Below are 22145 nucleotides of genomic sequence, written 5' to 3'. Positions count from 1 at the left end.
TTCCTTTCTCATGGCCCGTGTCAGCGGTAGGAGAACCGTTCTTCGCAGACTCTTGGAAAAGCATTTCCCCCAGGATATCTGCATCGTGGAGGCAGAGTCGTCCCCCTGGGCTGGCAGACGGGGCCACCCCGACTCCCGTCTTTCATTCCACCTCCCCGTGTTTGATTCATGTCCCCGCATTAGCGCCGAGACAGCCGGGCAGGGGTCATAATTCTGCCGAGGCCGCTGTTCCGAGCACTTCCGCTTCTGGGGTGCTCTCGGGGGGGCTGTGGGGAGGACGTGTGGCTGAGGCAACGCCACGGAGCAGTTCCGAGGCTCGTCCCTTGTCGTCAAGCCGGTCGGTGCGGCCAGGGCTGCAGCCCCGTTCCTCCAGGAGTTGGTCCTCTGCCGTGTGCACGTGGCCCCGACGACACTCAGCCGTCCCTGCGGGGCGGTGCGGAGGGCTGTCCGCGACCTCTCCTTTCCTCTCAGGCCGTGATCCTCGGATGCCGCAAACCACGTTCAACGTCGGTGCCCGAGTCGCTCTTTACTCCTTCGAGAATGGTGGGGTCGAGAGGCCGGGTGCAGCCTGGCCTCGCTCGCCAGCCTTTCCTAACGCCGTGGGGATGCGATTCTCTCCGCAGCTGGGCAGAAACTCGGGACGCGGATGAACGTGAGCGGGCCGAGCCCGTCCAGTTGTCACTGAGTCTAGGAACATAACGACGAGGAAGAAGTCTCGCAGCCTCACAAACCACATAATAACTCAGAGACCTTAGACAGACGGCGGAGGGAGGGGTGAGCGGGTCAGGATGTACTGGAGTCGCTGTTGGCTGGTTTAACACCTGAGTAGGTGACATCAAGTTTCATAGGAAAGTCATGTACTCTGTTGTATCTTTTTATACACTAAAATGTAGCAACGTCTTCTTTGCCTAGGATTACGGGACTACCAGTACAGCACGAACGAGCCGGTCGCCCTTAAAAACCTCCAGTGTGATGTTACGGAGAAGAAATCTGACTTCACCAAGGTACCAGATGTCTCTAACTTCCAGAATAGTCAGCACCGTGCAGCCAACTATAAAACGTGATCACTGACCTACTTAGCATGTGTTCGCATTTTATTTTGCTTGGTCGAAAATTGAATTAACGTGGCAGAAAAATCTAAGCATCGATGACTCAGATGTGTTACGTTAAAGCGCGCGGTGTATATTCATTCAATTATCCTTTCATGAGCCTCACCAACAGTTTGCAAATTTGCAGTGTCAGAGGAGACTGTAGTGATTGAATCTCAATTTTCGACCAAAATTAATCTGCTGGAAAGAGAGAAGAATGCCATATAGCATTTCAAAGACGGAGAAGAGGTCATCTAACATCTAACAGCTAGGACAGGTGGTCATAACAGCAAAAGGTATCTATCAGGGGTCTCACATCGGAAAGAAATTTAAAGGTCGTATTTGTAGAATCAATTGTTCCCGATGCTAGAGAACAAAGAGCTCTGTGTGCAGTGCTCAGAACGGCCAGTGTGTCATGTGTCAGGCTCCGTCTTGTTGACTCTGCATCCTTTCCACGACCCTAGGAGGGAGGCGGTGTTGTCGTCCTGATTGGGCAGATGTGACAGCTAAGGCTCTCGTACCTTCAGGAGGTGACGTGCCCCAAATCTCACAGCTCCTAAACTGTGTGCCTCCAGGACTGCTGTTCTCACCTGGCTCTAAAGGGTCGGCAGGGAAGAGGCTTATTCCAGTTAATAGACCTTAAAACGTGGGCTCTCCTGCCCGAAAGAGCTGTCAGAGGCGCCGCTGTTCACAAGACATGTCATCTTTCATAAATGGGTGTTCTGCTGCCAACTTTTGTAAGTCCTGAGAACGAGGGAATTATAAGAATTGATCTCTCATAAAGGATTAAGGTAGCAAGAGTATCTGTAAAACATACTCTCCCCCCACCAAATGCTTGTCTTAGGTATTATCCTTTGATTTAGCTCCGCATTTAATAAAACCCGACAATTCCCTCCAGGCCCTCGAGCCTGAAACCCCACCTGATGGAGAAAGCATGCCATTCTGGGTCCTGAGATGTTGTCAATGTTTAGAAACCTTTCCACGTGGAAGCACCGAGCTCGCCCCTGAGAGCGGGAGCAGGCACCCCGGAATGGGGTCGTGGAGAGCCTTCTCTGGGAGGAGACGGCTGCCCAGTCGAGAAGGGGTCAATGCCCAGGGCAGTGGCCACTCTTGTTAAGAAAGATACCGGCAGAGGCTCCTTCTTACCTGCTTTTCCCAGCGGGCAGGCAAGTCGCAGTCTATTCCTGTCCATGTTAAAATCAACCAGTTTGGTCATTAATGATCTAGATTGGGGGGGGGGCACGTGTTTGGGTCTCTGTAACACACACACACACACGCGCGCGCGCGCGCATTCACACTCGGTTATTACCTGGGACTCAGTCGAGTGACTCCCAGAAATCACACCTTCCACACAGCTGCTTCGGGACGGCCCGGATCATCTACGTCGATCGGATCGGCAGCGTGACTTTCAAATTTCCCTCCTTGCTCTGAGCTGGTGCAGCCTGTTCTCACATGTGTGTCGAAGGCCGCCCTCCAAGCCCTTCCTCTGTGACCGCCGTGAATCCCGCGTCTGCTCCAGGGCCCGTGTGACATTGGTCCCTGCTCCTTTCAAACTCCGTCGAAGCCGTAGAAATGATACGCAGGCGCTTCTGCAGCCAAGTGGTTATTTAAAAGGAATGAAATATGGAACCGAATTTTCTTCTTTTAAAAAAAAAAGCGATGTTTAAATTTTCCTTATAAAAAAGTGATGGCAACTGCATGCAGACACAGGAAAATGTAGAAATATATAAATAAGAAAATATTTCCCTTATTTTTTTCATGTATTAATTTTTTTTCGCATATGACTATAACATATATCAACTTTTATAGCCCTCTTTTTATTACATAATGTTCTGTCATAGGCACGGTCCCATGCCATTTAAATTCTTTGTGACCTTTATTTGTAACTTCTGCAGAATATGACGCTGTTGTGCCATGATTTACTTGGCCAGTCCCTCTTCAAGAAAACATTTTGATTCTTACCAGCTTGTCACCATTGTACATTATACTCGAGTAAACGCACGGAAAGACAAACGTTTCAGGGTGAAGAGGGAGAGAAGCTCCAATTTTTCCACTTGTCTTATGACCATCTTTTCCTGTTGCTACAAATGACAGTGAACTCATGCCGTGGAGAAGGTTCCCAGAGTCGGGGTGAAGCGCTCCTGCGTTTCCCCTGCATAGGGGTGCTGAGGGGAGTAAGCGTGATCACCACTAACGGGTAGGGAAATGTAGGGTGAATCTGTGGGGAGACGGGGCCCAAGGGCCCATCCAGCAAAGATAGTGTGAGCCGCAGAGCGGGTATGAAAAGGAAAGGAATCGCCTGATGGAGAAAATTATACATTGCAAAGCTATCGCTTGGATTGGATGCTCGTCCTTTGGAGAAATAAATTGCCATGGGAACAGAAGGTCCTCACGCCGGGGGTTCAGGGCCTGAAGTCTCTGAGCGACAGCAGCTTCTCTCTCCCCTACTTTGATTTATGAAATGATGTCCTTCTTGGCAACAGGCCTTAAGGCATAAATATAACGTTAAAAACAGTCAATAAAACGTTTAAAACTGCGGGGGCAGTTACCAGCATTACGAAATCATGTCTGAAACGTTTGAAAGAAATCAATATCTTGAACAGCATGTAAAGAAAACGTACCAACGTGAGTGTTGAGAGCTGCCGGCGGGGCGGTTGACCGCCGAGGCGAGTCGGAACATCCCACGGTCCCTTTGACCTCCCTCTGACCTTGAACGTTCTGCTTTAAATACAAGATCGCTTTTTTTCCTTTCAAACCAAATCTTACATCAGTTAATTTTATTTTAGATAAAGGATATATATTTTTTTTTCAAAGCATGTTCAGTTAACCCAGGATAAAGAGCAGATGGAGACTCCCCGAAATGGCCCGACTGGGGAGGACGTTCGACGTGGGCGGCGTGATGGCCGTTTCAGGCGGCGTCGGGGCGTCACCCGGCTCCTCCGTCTCACCTCCGTCTTGCGTTCCCAGCCCCAGCAGAAGAACTTGACACAAAGGGACGTGCTGGAGTCTGTTACAGGCTGAACTGTGTCTCCCCCCCACCCCCCAACTCAGATGTCAAAGTCCTAACCTCCCAGGACCCCCGAATGTGAGTGCATTCGGAGACGGGGGTCTCGAAAGAGGCAGCGAAGGTTAAGTGAGGTCACTGGCATGGGCCCTGACCCCACAGGGCCCTGACCCCACAGGACCGGTGTCTGTATAAGAAGAGTTCGGGACGGCGACAGGAGGAGAAGCGGGCGAGGACATGGGGGGCGACGGCCGTCTCCACGCCCAGGGAAGGGGGCCGCGGAGGCGCGAGCGCCGTCGACACCCCCACTGCTCGAGCCCCCTAGACCGCGGCTCTTCTGTCACGGCAGCCCTGGCCAAGCGACAACTGAGTTTTCAAAGGTCGGACCTCATTTTAATCGTTTAATGGGTCTCGACGAGGAAATAGGATGTGGTGAGTAGAGCCTCCCAGGCAAGGGTGTGACATGCGTTAAACAGCAAAAAAGCAGTGTTTCCTCTTCAGTTTCTCTGGTTGGTGGTCGGGGGTTTATTCGAAGCTGAGTCCAAACCCCCGAGGAAACAGGAGGAGGGAACCTAACAACCCCGTCCTGGTTTTCCGATCACCTCCTCGGCGTCGTCTTCCGTCCCCTAGCTCCCCGGGGCCAGAGGCTGGCACCCAGTGGGTGCTGAAGAAATATTTGTCTGACGAGGGAATGAACGAATGTTTTGGCCATGACTCTGTTAGGTGACAGAGTTCTGTTCTGAAAAGATGACATTCGTTCTACATTCGCAGCAGCAAAATTTTAATATATGGGATGCGCAGTGGGTTCCGTCCACTTAGACAAGTCAGATCAACTCAGGCGCATTCATTATCCCTTCCTCCGACATGCGGTACACCTTCGATATCAATACGCCTTCATTCCTCCGTGGGTTTGGCTATATCAGATAGCGCCGATTTCTGCTGAATCATGGAAAAGTCAGACCCTGGAGTTGTATTACGTGTTCGATTTGAAAGGGACTTTCACATCCAACATCTTGTTTGATCTCCAAAACTTCCCTGTGAGGTAGAAAAGGAAAACCGGCTTTCCTTTGGAACCGGGCTTCCACCGGCGTCTGTCCCCCAGGCCACTGTCACCCCAACAGGCTCGGTGATTTTGAAGCTTCAGAAGTTCAAAGTCAACGCCATTCTCCACTGCTCCTGCCTCCCCCATTTGCACCTGACGGGATCCATGTCGCAGCCGCACCTGCTGGGCCCGGAGTGAGAAATGGGGGTCGAGTCTTCAGCCTGTCCCTCCAGGTCTCTAAGCCCTCCTGCGGTCACGGTGGCGCCCACAGCGGGTAGCTGCCAGATCCCCCACTGGTGCACGAAGCCCTGGACTCCTGGCGGGGGCTCCTGGGGCGGCTCCCTGTCTCCTTCCAGGCGTGGAGCTAGGTCCACACTGTCACAGTCAGCGGCTTTTCTGTCCTTGTTCCAGGCCGAGATGACATTCCCTCACTCCTAGGGACTCACCCCTTGTTTCTGGTGACTGCCGTTTGTCCCAGGGCCGAGGCTCTTGTGAGATCCTGACCCCTAGGAGTCGGGTACCCACTCGGTGTTGGAGGCCAGCATACGAGGAAGCCTCACATCGCCATGGGACTCACTTCGCCGCCTTCTTGCTCTACAGCTGTGGGAACAAGGCTGCTCCAGGGTCCGGGGGCCAGTCTGGGAAGCGGGCTCAGGACAGACTCCAGGAGGTCCAAGTCCTAGCCCATCCCTTCCCCTTATCTGAGCAGCAGCTGGTTAACCATGCTAGCCTCAGGCCTTATCACCACACATCCTGATTCATCCTAAGTCTAGGGAGGAAGGGGTCCAGAAGTCTGCATTTTAAAACCAGGCCCTCCTGCGTGTGGTTATGCACTTTGTAGGGTGTACAGGAACAGCGCTTATCAGGACTAAATTTAACTAAAATGTGAGGGATTGCCTACCCCGCCTCTGTGACACTCCTGGCGGCTCCCCTGCAGCCTCCAAGGCCAAGACTGGCGGGCGGCGGGGCTTGGGTAGTGGCCGGTGTTATTTCGAGTCCTGTGCAGTTGCGTGAGGGGCTTATTTTAAGCACTAGAACAATGAACGTCGTAAAGGGGCCGGGACCCTGCGCGCATCCCCAGGCTCTCTGGAGGGCTCCGCGCGCGTGCGCGCGCGATGAAAACGAAACAGGGACGGGAGGGTTCTTCCTCCCGGTCTCCGCCTCGGCGGGTGCTCTCTGAAACACCACGGCCCTTGTTCGGGACGCGCCGGGCCGGGGAGGGAGCGTGAGATGCCTCGGGCATCGTGTGGACAGAAACCCATTCTAGGCAGCGGCGCGTTGAGACGCGGCGAAACCACATCGCTCTTGGTCCTAACCCCCACCCCACTCCGTTCCGACGAGGTATTATGGTCACGTGGCATCCTGGGCGGTCATCAACCTTGAGGGTTTGACTGCCATCGTTCCTCTCTCTGGGACTTGACCCCGTGAGGGCTGATGTGGGGAGCGACCGGATCCCAGTCTAGACCCGCAGAGGTGGGGGTTCCCACTGGGGAGCTGGAGTCCCCCATACGTCCGCTGTTTCTATGGAGGAGAGCGGACTCATCTCCACACAAACCAGTGGCCCCCAGCCCAGCCGTCCCCCAGAACTTTGTCTCCCCTCCCCTGGGGCGAGGGGCTGGTATCAGGTGCCGCTGGGCCTGCCGGAGGTGATTATTGAAATGCGATGGTCCCCGCCACACAAACGCTGTTGAATAGATCGGGACTAGACACCTGTCGAAGGGAAACCATCTCCCAGCCCCAGGGGTGTTTTTGGGAGGTACGATCGGTTCACAGACAGGTCTGGGGGTCCTGCCCTTCGGAAGGAAAGCTCAGAGGCGGGCTCAGGAGCGTGGTGCAGGCCTGGGACCGGAGAGCTGGGTTCAGCACCCTGCTGGCCCTGGAAAGAGCTCATCGCCTGCGCCGCAGCGGACTGCTCGAATAATTGCCGTCTTTTTCTGTTCGCAGGAGTCTCTGGCACCACAAAACACGAAGATGATTTCATCCATAGTCATCTCGCAGCTGATCGATGAGCGTAAGTCAGAGGCACACGCGGCTGCCCTGCCTCACGCATGCCCCACGAGGCCAACTCTGGCTCACCCCGGCGGAGTCTCCGTGAACAGGGCCTTCGCGCTCCTTCCCGGCAGATTAGAAATTCAGGCACCGGCGGCAATGCAAGGACCTGAGACCGAGCTGCCCCCCAAGGAGGAGCCCTGCAGCGGCCCCCCAAAGGGGTTCGCATCCATCACCATCACAGCCAGGCGCCTGGGCCCCCCGGCCCGCACCCTGGTGTGGGGGGCCGCAGGGGCCTCGCTCTACACCAAGTGCCAGGCCCAGGACACTCTGCTCGAGGCGCCTTCCGCTCTGGCCACTGGCGCCGACCCTTGTCGCCACACGGGACCTCTCACCTGCACGGAATTATCCAGAAACAGCTCCGTGATGAGACTGGCGCTCCCAGAGGCCCACGCTCGGCTGCGTGAGGGCGAGTGCTGGGTCACCCAGGCGGACGGCGGAGGGAACGGGTTTGCCCCCGGCACCACGCGGCCGGGAAAGGGCCCGCTGCTCTTCAGCTCCTGTGTGCACCTCCGGGTGTCCCAGCAGTGCCCGAACTCCATCTACTACCTGGACAGGTCCCTCTCCGTCCCCATCGAGCGCCCCCCGCTGGCCGGCCCCAGCGTGCACAGGTCCGTGCTGTCTCTCCACCTGAGCTGCAGTTCGCATGGCCGGCCAGCAGGTGGAGCAGGCGGCCCGGCCGCGGGCGGAGGGCCCGGGCGCGGAGACCCGAGGCAGGAGCTCCCGGGGGCGAGCCGCAGCCTCCTGGGCCCCCGCCGGAAGCCGGCCGTGCGGGCGAGCTTCCTGAAGCGACACCCCTCGTTGGCACAGGTGCATTTGGGGACCAGCACGTGTCCCTGGGGTGGCTCCCCTCTGTTGGAAAATCCGGAATCCGCAGACGTGGGGACCCGCCAGGCCGCTGCGAGGAGCGGGAAGGAGGGTCGCTCCGGCCTTCACGCCAGCCAGCTGTCCATTCACATTCCCGGCTGGAGTTACGTGGCAGGTGGGTGAGCGCGCGCGCCCTCGGCCTCGGCGCCCGGCCGCGGCGGGGAGCGAGCTGCCTCCCCCTCACTGATCTCCGAGGCGGTCATCGGTAGAGCTGCTCCGAACTGGTCACTGGGAGCTCAGCACGGGCGTCTGGGTGGGGGACATCTTCTCGTGACACTTTCCAGTGACGCCCCCAGAGCACGTGCGATGAGCAGGAAGCCAGAGCCCACAGTCGCGCTCGGCTCTGCGGGCGTCGCTGGGAAAGGGCCCGAGGAGAACGAACGTCGTCCACTCCGGGGGCTTGTCCCTCGGGTCCCAGCGTCTGCACGGCCAGAAGTGCCCGAGCGCGGCCGCTCGCCCCGAGGTGCTGTGGAAGGCGCGTGTGTGTGCGTGTGAGGATGTGTGTGCGTGTGTAGTAATTATGGGGCATTTTCAAAATGGGGCAAACGGGGGACTCTCCACGTCACAGGGCAGAGGCAGCAGTTTTTCGGTTCCTGCGTTGTTTTCTGGCCATAATCAGCTGCCGTTTCCGCCGGCGGGGCGGGGAGCCCGCCGTGGCCGAGGCCAGGGTTCTTCCGTTCTCTGCGTGAGCTTCCGGTTTTCTGCTTCGCTTTCTGCGAGACACCCTGGTCGATGAGTCAGTGACCTGCTTGGGGGAAGTATTTAAAGATAATAGCGGTGAAATCGAAAACGCAGCATATGCATGACAATTTTATGGTGCAATTTTTTTGTCCGTTAAAGCTTTATTAATTAATAAAAATGACCATAAAATGTTTTAAGGCTCTTAACATGCGTAGAAATTTTAAAGGATGTAATTAATTGGACGAGTGCACATGTCCTGAATGCTGAGCATGGTGAAGGCCACTCGACGTGGCTTTTAGACTGACCAGGCAGGAGAATGGCCTGAGCCCTTCAGACGCGTCGCGGGAAGCAGAAATGCGAGTGGCCGTCCGTATTGCAAAGACGGGCCTCATTTTAGCATTTAAAGAAATCGCCGAAGCCAGCCACTCCCTCTTCCCTGTTGAGGAAGGTTCCAGAAATGTTTGCCATCGTTGCAAGCTCCCCGTGGAAGCACATTCTCGTCTTCATGCCACGTCTCATGGTGTGAAATGATAATTCGGATTTACGGCACTTTCACCGAAGGATCTTTAAACATCCCTGGCGCCGGGACTCAGGCGTTGGCCGCGGAGGACGGGAACACGGGCGGCGAGGACCCCCGACTTGCCTCCGCCGCTGGTGCAGAGTGAAGCGCCCGCTCCCGCGTGCAGCCGGCTTTCGCGGGCGAGGAGGGCGAGTTAGGTCAGCCTCAGACGAAGTCCACCTTTGTTTTCCCCTGTTCCCACACGGTCCACGCAGATGGAGCGGAGCCGCCTGCCCGTCGGGTGCTTTCGGAGAAGAGGCCCACGCGTGCACTTTCTGCCCTCGTCTGTTTGCCCCGAAGACCGATGTGCTATGGTGGACCCTCTAAGAATGCCCCAGGCAGGGCGCAGGCTTCTGGTGGCATTGGTCTCGGAAGTCTCCAGTGGCGTTTGGCGTCACTAGTGATCAGAGGCGGGAATTACGGGAGAGGAAGGATCCCAGAGGAGTTTCCTTCCCAGGCCGCCGGCGAGCGCCGTGGCTACCAGCGTGCCGACACCGGACCGTAACGCAGGAGCAGCGAGCGCGCTCAGCTCACGAGGAGAGCGCACACGCCGCTGACGTCAGGCCACGTGTGTTCGCCTCCCGGGGGCGTCTGTGAGGCTTAGCGCCCGCGGCCCCACCTCTGACCAGAGGGGCCGGAGACGCTCGAGGAGCCCTTATTTCACACGTGCGATTTTTTTCTTTAATGATCCAGAACTGGAGCCAGCAAATTGGTTTGTTTTGTTTTGTTTTTGGAAAGGACCACATAATAACTAAGTTAGGGTTTTGGAGGCCAGATGGTCTCCATAGCAACTGCTCACCTCTGCTGTTCTAGAATAAAAGCGGCCCCAGACCACACATAAGTGGGTGAATGTGGCTGTGTTCAAATAAAACTTTATTTATAAAAACAGGCAGTGGGCCAGGTTGGTCTGACGGGCTACAATTTGCTGACTCCGAATCGTCCACCCTCCAGGTCAGGCCGGACCCTGTTTGCCGGGGCCGCGTGCTGTGTTCTCCGGGCTCAGCTCTGAGATGGAGGGCGACAGGCGTTTACCGGCGAGTGGCGTGGGGTGACAACGTTTGCACGGGAAGGGAAGGGGAGAGGGGAGGGTCGCCCTCCAAAGCTGCCCTGACGGAGGCTTTAGGGAACTCTGTGTTTGGGATGGCCCCTCAGGGTAACTCTGGGTTGAGGCCTGCGGGCCGAATCCGGATGCCCCTGGGGAAGGGGATGTGACCTCGGGAGGGGCAGCTCCGTCTGGCTAGCCGCCGCCATGCCTGCGGACCACTGAGGCTGTGTTTCTGGGGGACGCCCGGCGGCCGGGGTACGTCTGTCATCCCGAGGGGCACCGAGCGCGTCACTCCCTCTCAGGACCCCGACCGCATCAGCCGTGGTGCTAAGGACTTGCCAGACGGCCCTCCAGGGCGGCCGCCCATCCCGCGCCCCCGCCGGCGGAGCGCGAGGCCCCGGTGTCCGCGTCCGGGTTTCGGCCGTTCCAACAGGCGTGTCGTGCCGTCTCGTCATTTTTAGTTGCATTTCCCTGACGACGTGCTGAGACGATGACGCGACATTTTCCTGACTGTCAGATGGATACCTCATAGGCAGCCGAGAACAATAAAAAGCAGAATAAAAACCTCCGTACCCCGAAGCCGTCGCCGTGCGTATGACAGCATGTTCTCCTCCACTCTCGTCCTATGCACGTCTGTCTTTCCTCTGACATAGCTGAGCTGCAGCCGTAGACGGCATCTCCCTCCGAGCCTCGCCGCGGAGCGCCGTGTCGGAGCGTCAACGCAGTCTCCACTCGTGCTCGTCGGCCCGCCGCCTGCCTTCTTCGCTAAGGCGTCCGCGAAGGGCTTTGGCCCGCTTTTCGTTCGAGGTGAGGGTTTTCTGGCCGTCGAGTTTTAAGAGTTCTTCGTGCGTCTCGGGTAGCGGGGAAGGTGTTAATCCAGACGGGGAAGACGTGAGGAGCAGCAGAGAAGGCCCCGAGCGCCTTGGGGACGGGTGACGTGCGAGGTGTCAGCAGGACCGTCAGGGGCGGGTGGCGGGCTGGCGGTTGCGCCCGTGAACCTAAAGCCCCGGGGAAAGTTCCAGGCTGGAGGCCTGGTTTGGGGAGCCCTCTTCCTCGAGTGGGCGTTCGATGTTAGAGTCATGTTCCAGCACACCCAGGGGAAGCGCACAGGAAGTGGCAAGGGCCCCGGAATGGTGGCGCCGATTGGCCTGCCAGGGGCAGCAGCGTCTCAGCTCAGGGCTCGTCCGCCCCCAGCCCAGCCGCGTGCCCCGCGCTGCTGGCCCAGGCACTTCTCAGGTGTTAACCCACCTGCTCCTCCCTCGGAGGCCATGGGACGGGCCCGTCGTTCTCCTTCACTTTCCAGGCGGGGACACTGAAATACCACCAGGCTGCAGAGATGCGCCCCGGGCCGCGCCGCTGGCTGGGCGGGGGCGGCCGGGCCTCGCGCCCACGCCCCTGGGTGTGTCCCCGTGGCCCCCCGAGGGCCCCGCCAGGCCACGGGTGCCCCTTTTCAGCTCAGAGTCGCTCCAGCTCTCGGTAACGGTCCCCTCGCCTCCCGGACCCCAGGCTCAGAGTCCGTCACCTCTGAACTCTGGGTTCCCTTTCCCTCGCCGCACGTCACGTCACGTCACGTCACGGGCAAAGGCGCAAGTCTCCTCCGTCGGTCCGTCCCTCCCATGTCCACGGCCCTCCTTCGAGCCCTCACTATCCTCACGACACTTCTGTGCCCGAATAGATTTATTTTTCTGATTATCAAATGAATACACTATAGGCAACTGAGAATAATAAAAAGCCGAAGAGGCTCGGTGTCCTGAAATAATCGTTGTGAATATTTCAGCCCATTTTCCTCCCTTTTCTTCCTGTGCCTGTCTATTTTTTTCTTCAAAATAGTCGAGATCCAGCTGTAGATGTAATTTCCCTCTGGGTCTCTGCCACTTAGCACCGTATCATAAATACTTCCCGATATTAACAGCACTTTACAAAGCTAACTTTTATTGACTATGAAATTATGTATTTTATGGATACATCAAAGTTTAGCTATTTGTTCATGGTTGATCCTTAAAGGTGTTAGTCATCTTGCACTTTTTGAAATAATATTAACGTGAACACTCTGTGTATAAGGCTTTTTTGTAAGTTGGATTATTTCCTCTTGAAAAAATACGCTCGAGGTGGAATGTCTAAATCAGAGAGCAGTAGCCTTTCCAATGTTCTCGACACATAATGTCAAGTTAGACTCCAGGAGAAACCCAGGCGAAGGCCCTTCCTGTACGCGCTTGGCCAAGGTTTGCTATCGATTCGCAGATCTCCGCAGACTTCCACGTGAAAAGTGCTGCTTCGCCGTGGCCTGAGCTGGCATCTACTCGATCGCCAGTGAGGGAGAGTTTGGCTCTACGGCTCCTGCTTCTCACCTTGACCTTGGGCAGAGCCACCTCAGTGGCCCCACCCCCTCTCCAATCTAGGCCTTGGCAGTACCCACATTTGGGGCCAGACATCTCTCTGCTGTGCATAGTAAAATGTTTGACAGCATTTGAGCCTCTACTTACTAGATGCCAATAGTCCTCCCTCCCACTTGTGACAAACAAACGTCCCTCGGCATTACCTGGGTCAGGGGGATATGACAGAATCACTCTCGGTTGAGAACGGCTGGCCTGCCCTGAACCCAAACCTCCTTACAGCCCCCTAATCGTGGCCCACCCTGCCCAGCAGCCCTCACCCCACGGCGCCTAGCCTCAGCCCAGCTTCATCTCTCAAATACCGACTCCCGTGACTTGTGTGACCTTTCAGTGGGGTGCATTTGCTATGGCATCAGGGTCATTTTCTTCTCGATAGCACTGGCTCTGAGGACGAGGTCCAACTCTCAGTCATTGGCCTTGATCTCCGTGAGCCACAGAGTCAGGACCTGGGCACCAGGCGGAGGACAGGTCATTCTGATGACCCAACAAAGCCTTGCTGATGTCACCGTCACCTAAAAGCTCACTGCCTCTTTTTTTCCAAACCACCTCTCCCTGTGGCCATATCGAAAACCTCTCTGGCTAGGAAAGAGTGGGGAGCCATGTAACATTCACTGTCCGGAGGTAGGTTGCAAAAAGTAAAGCAAAAACTATAGCATCCCCACTTGGTTTTAAAATCGAGGGGGAAAAAACGTCTCAAAATCTTGTTTTTCTCTAAGAACTCAATAAGAATCATCAAGTATCGTCATGGAACAGTTTTCTTGTCCTTCAGTGGGTCAGATTTAACGCCGAAAGACAGAAAACGTATGAACGATGTTGCAAAAGGTTCTTCTGTTGGCTTAGCTCTTGATAGTAAGGCTTGGCGATGGCATGTCCTCTCCCCCCAGAATCTTGACCGTGACGTGCAGTTCGTTCCCCGGAGCCTGCATGGTCTCCCTCCTCGGGCAGGACACCAAATTGAAGACCTAGGCTTGCAGCGGAACGAGGTGCTGTGGAGTCCTGGGTGGTTGTTAAGCAGATGAATGGCTGTGTGTTAAGGAGAGAGAGAGGCTTATCGATGGGCCGGACGTGGGTAGTTGTGATCAGATGGCCTGTAGTGAACAGGTCGATGACTGTGGCAGCCTGTCCCGCACCCTCACAAACACACGTGTGGCCCACTTGAGTTCAGAATGGATGGCCAAGGAGCTGTGTGGCGGACCGCGAGACCCCAGCCAGCAGAGTGTGGGGCACTGGGCCGGACAGGGCACTGAGCGTCACAGGGTTGTCCGTGAGGGAGACGCGGCTTACCCAGACAGCAGGGAGAGAGGCGCCGATGTCGTCATCGGTTGTGGCCAGGCCCGTCGTGACACTCCCAGCCCAAAGCCACCGTGGCTGCCGTGAGCATGGCCGACAGCGCCGTGGTTCCGTTCCGGGCCTGACGTCGCCCCTGAACACGCCGCTTAGAAAGGGCGTAGGCGTCATCGTCCCAACTTCTGCTTTCAGAATGTTTCCCCTCGCATCGAAGAAGTGAAATGGGCGTTGCGAAAATGAAAGTGTAGGGAAGCAAAAAAGCGGAAAACGAACAGCAACCATAACCCCGACCCCTGCAAATAACATCTTTGCCAATGGCTCGGCAGAGCTTCCCAAATAATGCTGGGATCTTCTCGTACAGGCAGCACGCTTCCTTTTTCTTCGTTCTTTATTCCCTTTCCTTAACAAAAGCGGGATCATGCAAAACATGGAGGAAAAGCCTCCTTTCTCTCAACGGGGAACCGCGAAGTTGCTGTCTCTGCCCTGCGCATTCCCCTCGTAACACGTCCTGGCTACGGAGGCTTCCGCCGCGTGCATTTACCTGACGTCTTTTTAACCTCGTTAGGTTGTTTCCGTTTTTACATTTTATCGCAGTGTGTTGGTAACATATCCTGGTAGAGAAATCGCTGTAGGCATGTCTTGTGATTTCCTTGAGCCAGATCCCTAGAATTTGTGGGCCAAACGATAGGCAAATTTTAAGGCTTTTTAATACATGTTTCCACGTGGCCCTCGACAACAGTCGAATGAAGTTAACGCGATAACACGGAAGCGCCAGCTCCCCCGAGCCCGAGCGCTGGGCCTTGGCATCGCGAAAGCCCCACGTCGCATCGGTAAGTGAGAAATGGAGTTGACGATATGTTGATTTGCGTGTGTGTGTGTGTTTCCCGATGGTTGAACTTATTCACGTGTTTATTAAACGTGTGTATTTCTTCTTTGGTGACTTGACTCTATATTTCCTTTTGGCCATTTTTCTTTAATAATCTTTTTTCTTTTGAATTTTGTGGCTGTTAAGAATACCCTTTTGTATTTATTTTTCAATGTCGCTTATCATGATTTGTATAATTTTGGGTTTTGAAGGACTTTGAGGTGAATGGCGGAGTTACGAAGACCGTACCGAGTTCCTGTGTGTGTGGCTTCTCGTGCTAATGTCTTCCGTGACCACACGTTGGCCAAAGCTGGGATTTCTCAGCGTTGGCAGTGCGGACGCCTCGGGCTGGCTGATCCTCGGTTGCGGGGGGGCCATCCTGTGTATTGTAGGATGTTTAGCTGCGTCCTTGGCCTCTGCCCACGAGATGCTAGTAGCTCCTCTCCATCTCCCTAGTCCTACAAACAAAAACGTCTTCAGACATTGCCAAACGCTCCCTGGCGAGCAAAATCACCCACAGCTGAGAATCACTGATCTAAACGCAGAAATCAGTAACGACACAGTCCTGGGAACTGAACTACAGGCGTGATTCAGATTTCGCCGGCCTTCCCACTGACGCCCCTTTTCTGTTCCAGGATCCTGTCCAGGACACCACGTGGCATTTAGTCATCATGTCTGTTTGCGGTAATTTTTGACATTCAGATATTATTATTGTCTTCTTCTTCCTTCTCTCTCTGTTTTCACTGACCGGCTGAGATGGGCCTTCTCTGGGCCACGTTGCGCCTTCATTTAACCCTGCCAGCCCTCCAGATAGATTTCCGCAGACGGTGTAAGGCCAGGATGTGTTTTTCCGAAATGGCTTGCCAGTTGTCTACCAACTGTCGATGAGATAATACATTATTTCTCTACGGGTTGGGAATGCCAGTCATATTGGTGTTTACCCAAGGATTTCCCTGATTTATGCAGTCGTTTGCTTCTAGAAAATTTAATGCCACTTGGAAGTTATGGGGCTCACAAAAGCTACTCCGTTGCTGTGTGTGAGTTTGAAAGATGGAAAATCTTTTAGCTTCTGATGAGTGTGAACTGTTGGCATTGGATGTATCTCAGATGGTGAGAGTCTCCGGCTGCCATCACACGTTTTTAGGATTTAAGTTTTTATGTACAAAAAAAAAAAACCCTCAGTCTGATCCTACACTTTGTCATTTGTTTTTAGTCAGTTATGCTGAGCTATAATTGACTTACATTAGAGTTTAATGTATATGCCCATATAACCATCACCGCAGTGAAACCCAGATTCATATTTCGTTCACCTCGGAAAAGCGTCTGGCGCCTTTGCCGTCCGTCTTGCTTCTTCCCTCGGCCCCGGAAAATGCTAATCTTTCTGCTGCTATTTTAGCATCTGTGGAAATCGAGGCACGTTCCGCCTCCGTGGTGCAGGGTTTGTCCCCTCAGGCGAAGGCGTTTGGCTTCTCTCTGCCACGTTCAGGGGTTTCGTTTCAGAGACCGTCCATGGGCTTTTAAAAACGTACCCTTAGTCATCTCATATTCTCAGTGCCTCCGCAAATGCACCATAGGGATTTTAAAACATTTCATTTCCAACGTGCTTTGCTTTCACATAGACACGTAGATAATCGCTTTATATGGCATGACCTTGAATCGTGCAGCCTTGTTAAAAGCCCATAGTAATTATTGTAGTGTGTTTGTAGATTCCTCAAGATTTTCTATGTGCATAATAGGATGTATAAATTTTTTCCGATAAATTTATTCTTGTTATCTATTTTATCAAAATAATTTGTTATATATTTTATCAGAATAAGGTTTATTTTTACTTTATTCTGATAAAATATATAACATAAAATTCACCATTTTACCCATTTTTGCGTGGATAGTTCTGTGGCATTAAGTAAATTCACATTTTTTTTCCGGCAATGACTCCGTCTCTCCACACCGTTTTTTCCATCCACAACACTGACGCTGCCTTTTAAACTCTACCCGCCCGTCTCCCCTGCCCCCAGCCTCCGGAACCTCCGCGCTGCTCTTTCCGGGAGTTCGGCTGCGGCGGCGCCTTGTGTGGGCGGCCTCACGCGGCGCGCGGCCTTTCGTGCCGGGCCCGTTTCCCCGAGCGTGATGCCTTCGCGTCCATGTCGCAGCGTGCGTCGGCGCTGCCTGCCTTGTCCAGGCCGAACAGGATCTACTCCTCTGCACGCACAGCCCCCGCTTCGTCTCTGCCCGTCGGTCGGTGACACTGGGCTCGCCGAGCGATGCTGCTGTGAACAGAGGTGGGCGACCATTCGCCCGAGTCTCTGCCTTTAATTCTTTGGAGCATCTAGCCAGGAACGGACTCGCCGGATCGTGTGGCGAGTCTGCGTCTGACTCGCTGAGGAACCGCCACACCATCTTCGACAGCAGCCACGCCATCCTACCTGCCCCGTAGCAAAGCACAAGCTGTCCAGTTCCTCCACTTCCTGTTCACACGCGTCACTTCCTGTTCACACGCGTCACTTCCTGTTCACAGGTGCCACTTCCTGATGTTCCGAGGGTAGCCCTGCTGATGGGTATCTCACGTGGTTCTGGCATGCGCTTTCCTAGTGACTCCCTAGTGACAGTGCCCATCGGCTACTTGTGTGTCATCTTTGGAGAATCATCTATTCAAATCCTTTGTCCATTTTTTATTCAGGTCATTTAATTGTGTCTAGTCCTAATTTAATGAAAGCTTTTATTGAGCGTGTTGAATAATGATATACTTTTTATGTACCCATTGGGGTAATAATAGGATTTTTCCCCTTTATTTTGTAAATATGGGAAATAACATTGATTTTCATAGGTAAGTCATATTTCTATGTTAGACTCTAGTTAGTCATGATACATTATACTTTTTAAGTATATTCATGGATTCTAGTTGCTAATGCTTTTAGAGATATTTCTAATATTTTTAGAGATATTTCTTCATTATGTTTTTAAGGAATATTAGTGTGTCATTTTCTTTTTTGACATGTTCTGGTTTGGGTATTAGGAAAAATCACCTTTATACAACATACTGAGAAGTGTTCTCTATTTCTGGAAGAGACTTTGGAAGATTGATATTATTCCTCCCTAAGTGTTTGGGAGAAATTACTAGTATAGTTATCTTGGCCTGAAGGGTTTCTTTGTAGAAGAGCTTTAATTATGAATGCAATTTCTTTAATTGCTCTATGACTTGTCAGGGCTTCTGCTGATTCTGGAGCCTGTTTAGTAATGCGTCTTCCCAGAAGTTTGCCATTTCACCAAGGGTGTTGAAATTACTGCTGTAAAGTCGTTCATAACGTATTCTTATTATCCCAGAATCTGGGACAACCCTTCTTCGTTTATTCCTGATAACTGGTAATTCGTGTTTTCTCTTGTTACCTTAGGAGTCTGGCTAGAAGTCTGTCCATTTTATTGATTCTTTTTCCCTAAGGATCGAGGCTTAATTTCATTGATTTTTCTCCATTGTCTGTTTATTTTCTGTTAGATCGATTTCTGCTTTTAGCCTTATTATTTCATTTTGTCTATAAAATTCATCCTAAATTGCTCTCTCCTCCTCCTAATTGTTTAGCTTAAGAGGGAAACTTAGACTAAAGGCTCATATCAAATGTTTTCCTACAGTTATTTCAAGATATAAAGTTCCTCCGAATCTTAATATGTATTTTTCTCATTTTCATTCAGTTGAAAGTATTTTCTATGTATACCCTACCAATATCACTTTCTTTTGATTATATCTTTATACTAAGCTTTAATGTCTGAAAATACAAGACACTAGTCCCTGTTCTTTTTTCTTACAAAATTTTATTAGTTATTCTTATGTATTTTCCTAGAAAATTTAGACCATTTACACTTATTTTGATCAGTAAATGTGGATTTTTAAACATTGGCTCATACGGGTTTTCTATTTGTTCTTTTGATCACTTTGATAGCCATGTGTTGAATCCATCTTTTTCTCATTCTGTTTTTTTTCTCTGACAGTTAGAGGTTAAACTTTGTTACTTCAGGAATTATCTAGAAATTGCGACATGAACTTAACAAAGCTGAAAGTCAATATTTTTAATCTTCAGAACTTAGAATCTTAGAACAATTTAATCCCCATCAGCCACTCCAGACAGATACCTGATGGCTAGTATACGTTTTCGTTCTAGTTTTATTTTTGCGACTGCTACAACTTGAATGTTGCTTGACACGATGTTTCATTTACCCCATATTTACCATTCCCCGAACCCCCTTTATGCATGTCAGATCTTTGCTGCTGATACCAATTTTCATCTTCCTAACACGAATATTTTAGATGTTCTTTTGGGTGGTTTATCAAAACAGATTTTGGTGATCAACTCTCTAAAGTTTGGGTATGAGAGAAAGTGGGAATTCTAAACATCTTCTTTCTTAAAAGAAGACTTTGCAAGGTATACAATTCCATATTTACAATTATTTTCTTTCACCCTTTGAAAATATATCCCAGTGCCTTGGGCTTCCGCTGTTGCCGTGGGGAAGGCCGCTACGAGTCTAACTGTCATAACCTTGACTCTTTCCTCTGAGCGGTTATCGTGATGTTCTCGGTGCTTACGGTCCTGCTTCCTTTCGATGTCTGGAGATGTGGATTTCCTTTTTGTTGTTTTCATGATTCGTCGTGCCTCATAAATCTGCCGGCCCTCGTTTTCATTAGTTCCGAAAATTTCTCAGCCATTTCTCCCTTTCCTCTCCTCCATTTCCTCTATTATCTTTTTTCCGGTTTTGACTACAATTGTGTGTGGCTTCATGACAAGGACATGCTCCGAGAAATGTGTCATTAGGTGATTCCGTGCACGTACACAAACTTGGGTGGTCTAGCCTGCTGCACACCTCGGCTGTGTGGTACAGCCCGGTGCCGAATACTGTAGGCAATTGTAGCACGAGGTGTTTGCGTATCTGAACGTATCTAAACACAGAAAAGGTACAGTAAAAACGGCATAAAGGATGAGGGCGCGTGTGCGTGTGTGTGTGTGCGTGTGTGTGCGCACCAGCGTCGGGAGGTAGGGGAAGACTGTGGAGGGAGGCTCCTTCTGAGGGGGGGAGAGAGGGAGGAAGGGAGACAAGGAAGGAAGGGAAAGGGGGAGCAAAGATCGAAGGAGACCCAGAGGGATAAAGCTGGAGACGAGAAATAATGAAAGGGGGGAGTGGAGAGAGAGAGAGAGAGAGGAACAGGATGGAAGAAGGAGAAGTAAAACCAAGTAAGTTGGTAAGCATGCGTGTGCGTGCGTGTGAGCGTGCAGGGTGGGTGTAGGTGGTCAGGAGGTGGGCCCCCGGGCCTCCCCCCTCACTCCCTTGCCAATTCTGGGCCCTAAACACAGCGGGGTGCAAGGCAGGCGAACAGCATGTTGATCTCATCTATTAGGCCGCCCAGAAGTAGCAGTCGATTGCACAGCGCGGGCAGGCCCAGCCTCTTCTTTCGACTTTGCAAACAAACTTTTTCCTGATAATCCAGGATAATCTTACGGAACCACCACGGTACATGCGGTTCCGTGGCCGACTGAACCGTTGTTATGTGACGTCACTGTAGATATATTTTAACTCTCTGTTTTCCTTTCTGCTAACTGGTCTTTCACATTTTCCATGTACTTTATAATGCATTTGGGAAACATTTTTCAGGTTTATCTTTTACTTCACTAATTCTATTTTCATCTATATTTAAATTCATCTATTTTAAATTGCAATTAATATGTTTTTCATTTCTGGGAAGGCTTTTTGGTTTTTTGAAATTCTGATTTGTTATGTTAGTCTCTTGTTCTTCACTTATAATTTTGATTAACTCTTTTATTCCTTCCAACATATCAGTTATTTTATATACTGTACCTGATATGTCTAATACCTGAGTTATATGTGGGTCTGATTCTACAACTTGATTTGTCTGCTGAATTTCACGAATGGTGGTGGTTTCTTGTATGCATCCTAATTCCTGGTTCGTGTATTATATTGTTACTATGATTCTGAGTTCGTGTTCATTGGAACTTTATCTGTGGAAATTCGTAGGTCCTAGATTAAGGGTAAGTTTCAGAACCACGAGTGATCCTTAATGTGCGTCTTCGCGTGAACCTCTGCGACCATATTTCTGCTTGTGTTCTTAAGCCCTGCTCCCGGAAGGAGTGAGCATTTTTAAGGCTTTCGATTCCGTACCACCCACTGCGTTACGAAAATGTCGCATCAGTGTGCGCTGCCATCGACATTGTGGGAGAGTTAGTCTCCTTACATTCTCTCTAGAATTGAGCACCTATATATATATATATTTTTGCTTTACTAATTTCATAGGTGAGGGATAGTATCTTATGCATGTTCAATTTCAAACTGCAAACAAAGTAGAATTGTCAGTTTGTAATTGGCCACGTATATTTCCTACTTCTGGAAATCGTCTCACATCCTCTCTTTTCTTCAGCTCTTCACGTGTTAGGCCTTTTCCCAGGGGTTCTTGCATGCGCTGACTCTGTTGTATCACTGGGGACCATGATGGTCAGCCTGCCCCATTTAAGGCAGTGCGTAGGGACCCCTGAATCATTTTGAATGTGCATTTTACGTTCCCACTATTGTACTGTGACTTCTTTGCCTTTAGAGAATTTGTGCTTTGTGACAACCCAAAATAATGATGAATCTAGAGGAAATGGGCACGTGCGTGAAGAGGACAAAAATGCAAAAATAACACCTTTTAAGTTTTTATTGAAAACAGTACAGATGAGCTACTGTATTTGTGCTATTGGTGATAAAGTGGAGGGAAAGAAAACTGTCTCCACCCCAGGGCGCCCCCAGGCGAGTGAGAACAGAGAAAAGGGCAGCGAGTCAAGGTCAGCCCCGAGGGGTGCTCAGACACTGTCCGAGCCTGCGAGGGCCGGGGGTGGATTTCTGGAGAGAGAGCTGGTGGCGTCTCCTCTCGGGAAGAGGATGGCATTGGTGGGGCGGAGGGAGGGCGGAGGACGTCCCAGGGGCGGGAGCATCGCGGGCAGATGTGGAGAACAGCAAACGGAACATGTGCTCAGGTCCCTGGGGGCAGGAAGCGTTGCGAACAGGATATGGTAATGGAAAAGGAGTTCAGGACCCGGCACAGAGGGCAGTCCACACCGAAGACTCCGGGTCCCACTCTGGCCCGGCACGGAGCTCTCCAGGGCTGCGTGCCTGAAGCGACAATACCTGCGTCCGATTGGTATGAGAGCTACGTTTACGGAGCTAACGCAGAACTCTTATTCTGAAAATGTACTCCCATTTCCTTAGAATTTCCTTACAAAAATACTCTC

General features: G+C 51.9%; 1 protein-coding gene across 1 annotated transcript in view; it reads left to right on the top strand.

The window, feature by feature from the left end:
* Window positions 1-485: 485 nt before the first annotated feature.
* Window positions 486-22145, top strand: part of CUNH10orf90 (chromosome unknown C10orf90 homolog) — a 56884-nt gene continuing 35224 nt past the window's right edge. Inside the window, exons 1-3 of the mRNA XM_036223326.1 lie at window positions 486-543; window positions 913-1004; window positions 7079-8165. Coding sequence (XP_036079219.1) covers window positions 486-543; window positions 913-1004; window positions 7079-8165 — 1237 coding nt within the window. The remainder of the gene's footprint in view (window positions 544-912; window positions 1005-7078; window positions 8166-22145) is intronic.

Source organism: Rousettus aegyptiacus, unplaced genomic scaffold (assembly GCF_014176215.1).
Source record: "Rousettus aegyptiacus isolate mRouAeg1 unplaced genomic scaffold, mRouAeg1.p scaffold_m13_p_6, whole genome shotgun sequence".
Lineage (NCBI taxonomy): Eukaryota > Metazoa > Chordata > Mammalia > Chiroptera > Pteropodidae > Rousettus > Rousettus aegyptiacus.
This window is presented reverse-complemented; position numbering and strand designations above follow the sequence as displayed.